At 40.5% G+C, this 5,163-nt stretch overlaps 1 protein-coding gene across 1 annotated transcript; it reads left to right on the top strand.

Annotated features, from left to right (window-relative positions):
• Positions 1-1,715: 1,715 nt before the first annotated feature.
• Positions 1,716-4,377, top strand: LOC111601224. The gene is made up of 2 exons (XM_023317719.2): positions 1,716-3,503; positions 4,088-4,377. The coding sequence occupies exon 1, from the start codon at positions 1,850-1,852 to the stop codon at positions 3,476-3,478; it is 1,629 nt and encodes a 542-aa protein (XP_023173487.2). The 5' UTR covers positions 1,716-1,849; the 3' UTR covers positions 3,479-3,503; positions 4,088-4,377.
• Positions 4,378-5,163: the final 786 nt, after the last annotated feature.

The following is a 5,163-nucleotide window of genomic DNA, read 5'->3' as shown; positions in this document are numbered from 1 at the left end:
AAATATTCATGTAAATGTCAATTTAAAGCTACTGCTGCCTATGCGACCCGCCCGCTGATTGGCTACGTGCTTTGGGCTCTCGAACAACCAACAGTGGAGCGAGTGTCAAATGTTGGCGGCTTTTTTGTTGTTAGCCGTCGCTGTTATTATTGATATTGCGGGTGTATCCTTTTTTTCGGTGGGCCGGGGGTTGAGGTCCCCCACCATATCCTCTTTTTTGAAATTCGCCGCCAAATGGGGCTCGCAAAGGGTGCGCCTGAATAACAATAGATTTATTGCAAACAATACATAAAGTGCATTCAAATGGAATGAAATGTGTTTGGTGCTTTATAATATTGTATTTGGCTGTCTATACGCTAGCCGAGGGTATTACCAAATTGTAGCTAAATAACAAATCTCTAAACACAAATGGTTATTGAATATATGTATATTTGTTATGTGTAATGTCACTTCGTATTTATATTTAATATTTCGTTTATTTAGATTTATTTTTTTATTTTATATTTTATATATAAATATTTTCTGATCAAACTTTTTTGCAATTATTTTTATTTTAAAAGTAGAGCTTTGCTTTGTTTTGAAAATTTTTTAATCAAATATTGTATATATCAAATATATTATATTCTTTGTTATTATTTTATATTTTTTATTTAATTTTGTTAATTCTATTTTCTTTTGTTTTATTTGTTTTATTATTTTGTGTGTTTTTTTATTTTATTCTACTCTGTTTTTTGTAATATTTTATTAAATTTTTTATTTATTTTATTTGAACTAATTAAAATTTTGCTTATTATATTTTAATTTAATTGCTTTATAAATATTCAATGTATTTTCTATTTTATTTATTTATTTTTTTTTTTAATTTTGTTCGCCTTTTTTATTTTTTTTGTTTTCATTTTTATTATTATTATTTATTTTACTTTCTTTCTTTTACTTAACGTTGCTTATAAACTTTTTATAATATTTTTGCATACAATCACTGAAATATATAAAAGTTAACTTTAAACAAAATTATTAAAAATTAAAAATGCCAAAATGATGTAAAAACTATTTATATTTATATGAAGTATTTTCTATTCATTGAGTATTTTGATACGTAGCGCATTTAATATTCGACTTGGTTAGTTTTTCTGGGTTTTCCCTGTTTAATTCTATTTTGCTGCTGCTTAGCTAGTTTGAAATTTATTTTTATTGACTTATTGGGGACATGTCGCTTAAATTGACTCTGTTGCCAAGTCATTAAAGTTTTATAAGCATAACAAAAAAGTCGTGAGTACATATATACGCATAGTTGATAAACTAGGAATAGATACATATAAATATATTTCTAGAAAACGTTGATTAAAACCCTTTGTTGAACCCTTTGGGGAAATTGCAAAACTCTTGGAATTAAATCAAATATTTTTGCAAAGCTAAATTTGATGAATTATCCAGTAAACAGAAGCAAGAATTTGCTTGACCAGAGGTTTAAGTTGATCTAAGATAAGGCTAATCTACCATTGAGTAATAGACCAATAAAGCTTCCAGCTTTGCATAATCAAATAAAAGTCATATCTTATCTATAATAATTTCCAAGTTTTCAGCTCTTTGGATTTGGTGAGTTTGTGGCATATTTGAAAATTTGGCGCACTTCGATTGCCCCGTTCATCGCCGTTGTGTTGCAACCCTTTGCAATCGTTTTCAGTGCTCGGCATTTGCTAACACTGACAGGTTGACAGGTTCTGAAACCTGGGGGGGCCAAAACACATACATTTGTCCTGGACAAGTGTGCGTGTAGTCCGAAAAAAGCGTAGTAATAGTCATTTAGAATTAACAAACAAATAACAAAAAAGCCAAATCGAAAAATATAATGTCGACGAGTAAAAGTAAGCATCGAGAATGCAACAGTCCAGTTAGGGTACTCGATAAGCAAACAGACGACCAGCCGGACGGCAGTGTTGATCCGATTCCGGCGGATAATACCGTTCAGTTGGAGTTCTTACAGTTTCTAAAGACACTGGACGATGCGCCCCACGATTTGGGCAGTGTTAGCCAGGATGACAGCGCCCACCTCGGAGAACAGATGACGAGTAGCGATCTGGAGTCGCAACTGCCACATATGCCACACGACAACGACGACCTTACAGCCCAAAAGCCAGAGACGCCATCGCCGACGAAACAGCCGCTGGAATCCCTGTTAAGCCATAATTTCACCCACAAACTACATTTGGCGGCCACCAGTGAGCAGGTGACGTTTATCAATTGGACAGCCGATGGTAAGCACCTGCAGCTGGACTATATGGGACTGCAGGAGCACCTGTGCGGTGGCCAGTGCATGTTCCGCAGCCGCAGCATATTGCAGTTCACCCGCCAGCTGATCGAAGTCGGCTTCGAGCGTGCGCTGCAGGAGCTGGAGCACGACGACCGGCCGCAGCTGTACTATCAGCACGCGCACTTCAAGCCCTACCATGTGGAGCAGCTGCTGCTGATACCCACGCCACAGTTTGAGCGGCTGGGCACGCCGAAGACGCCGCAGACCCGCAATGCATGTCCCCTCGGCTTGGGCACGGCCAAGGATCTGTGTGCCTCGCATCAGAGCGCCTACTCGCCGCTGCAGCTCGCCCGCTTTCGGTTTCAGACCCTGCTGCACTATCACAACGATGTGCGACTGCTCCAGGAGCGGGAACCGAACGCCGAGCAGCTCCTGCCACGACGCGGACGCATCAGCAGCAGTAGACTGTCAGCGCAGTCGTCATTGGCGCCAGCGCTGGCTTCCAAGCACATGAATCCGCGAGACTCTGTGCTGCAGTTTGAGGCTGGCAAGGTGCCCGACTACGCTGGCTTCTACGGCCGCGTGGAGCCGTCGCTGATCAGTGAGTTCTTTGCAGAATACTTGCCGCGCTATGGCGCGAGTACCAGCGGCTACAAGGACATCGTGGTGGATGCCAGCAAGGCCAACTCGTTCCAGCAGAATTTGCCAATTGGCGTCGTCTCCTCGGAGGATGAGGATGAGCTGGCTGACCACGACAGGCACGAGACGAATACGCTCAGTGCGGCGGGAGAGCATGATCGTGCGCAGACGACCGAGAACTGCCATCCGCCACCCGAGGACATCGAACTCGAGCAGGTCATGCAGGAGCTGTGCGGCATCGGTGGCGAACAGGGCGAGGTGGACCCAGAGAAGAAGGAGGTGACGCCGCTCAAGCCCAAGCTCAAGCGAAAGAAATTGGTAAGAAAATGCGCCATTACGGACACGGACTTGGAGCACGAATCGCCCACGGATGATCACGGTGAGGACCTGCTGCATGCGGCTGCTGCTGCTGAGGCCTACATAAAGGACACCCAGAAGACGGGCGCCAAGGACAACGAGGACGACGTCGACTGCAGCAGCAGCAACAACGAAACGGACAAGGATCTTAAATGTCAGCCAGACTCAAAGAATGCCTCCAAGCGACGTCGCTACGATCTGCGCAACTCCAAATCGAAGCGACCACGCTGAAGGCACGGGAACGCTTCCCGCACAGGTGAACTCTTTCATTTTTTTTTTTAAATAAATATTTCATAAGGAACATAAAAAGATAAACCTAAGGCGCTTAGGATAAACAATAAAACAAATTTTAAATTTAACTTCTAGTCATTAGTAAGGTATATAAAAAAAAAAATATATATATATATATATGAATATATATATATATATAAATATATATATATAAATATATAAAGCTACTTTATATATTTGTAGTGATATATTCATCTTGTGATATAGAGCAGTTGATACTCAAGTGCACAGAGTCTCGCCTCGTTTTGATTAATAAAAAAAAACCAAACAGTTGACAGTAAGTTTTAAGTCATATATCTATTTTATTCATGGATAATTTCTGTATTTATACGTAGAGTAGTACGCATATTTAGCTTAAATATATATATACTATAAACAAATGTCTGCTGTGAAATTCATATTCGATAGGAACACTAAAACGCTTATCAGCCTATCAAAAACCTGCTCATTACGATGTATGGAGTGGTCAGCCGAGGGGGGGATGGGGCTATCAAAACTGTAGCTGTAATACAATCTGACCAAAAATATCTTTGCATTTAACGCCCACAGCGTGAAATGCACGAGGCAAGCAGCTGGAGGGGCGACTGGCTGGGACTTTCAGACCGGAGGCACAATCAGTGCGATGTTTACAAGTTTTATGAGCCACCAAATAACAAGGCGAATAACCACAAGAGCACATGAGCAACAACACGAACTACCGAGGCGATCAGATTCAAGCCGAGGCCAATTTTCAGGTCGCCCGAGTGGTTTTTGGTTTCGATTTCGCAAAAGCCAAAAACAAAAAAAAAACGAAAAAAAAATGAGAAAAGCAGGAAAATAAGCAAGCAATGCCGAATAGTAAATACTCTTGCAGCAGCTCACACTTGTTGAAGATTTTTTTAGTAACTGAGTAAACAATGAACTGAGAAGTATAGAACGAGGCTCGCTGCTGTGGAGATCGTAGAGATTCCTTAAGCTCAGTAGATGTACATAAATAAAATCAGTCTGATTACAATAAAAAGAGAGAAACTTTGAACATCTACAAAGCTGGCAAAATCTGCTATTCTATTGACCTGTATCAGATTAACCTGAATGCATTATATAACAATTTTCCTGGCGTTGCATAGTTTGTTAGAAATTTGGTATACCCTTCGCAAAAGAAAGAGTCGAAAAATGTTTCTTATACCATTCACAGCATGAGACGAAACACGATTTTTATCGTCTTTAATTTGCTTTTTATTTGATATCATATTTCTTGGCATGTTGCAGAGGCCCTCGAAGCTGCAAGACCCAATGAAAACAAAAGCAAGTGGCATTTTTTTTACTTCTCATCTTTTTTCTTGTTTTGTGGGATGTCGTGAGTCGGGAAATCGGGCTCTGAGTCGAGACGTCATAATGTCATAAAAATGTCACATACTTTTAATAACTTTATGACAGCTACAAAATCATAAACAAAATACTCTGACAGCAAAACACGCACACACACACACACACATAGCTGACTGTGTGTTCGGTTGTTGTGGGCTGCGGCGCATGCAAATGCTTGTGGCCAAAAAGGAGGCTTCATCATTTGGCAGCCACATCATAATGAGATGTGTCATGTTTGCCTTCCCAAGAATCTGTGACGGCTGCTTTTTAGTGGCAAA

The sequence above is a fragment of the Drosophila hydei genome, unplaced genomic scaffold (genome assembly GCF_003285905.1).
Source record: "Drosophila hydei strain 15085-1641.00,03,60 unplaced genomic scaffold, DhydRS2 tig00000060-arrow-pilon, whole genome shotgun sequence".
NCBI classification, from domain to species: domain Eukaryota; kingdom Metazoa; phylum Arthropoda; class Insecta; order Diptera; family Drosophilidae; genus Drosophila; species Drosophila hydei.
Note: the sequence above shows the minus strand (reverse complement) of the source record. Positions and strands in the feature narration are given on the sequence as shown.

Excerpts from the sequence above, each read along its gene's own strand:
- LOC111601224 (XM_023317719.2), top strand. The coding sequence starts at position 1,850 with ATGTCGACGAGTAAAAGTAAGCATCGAGAATGCAACAGTCCAGTTAGG.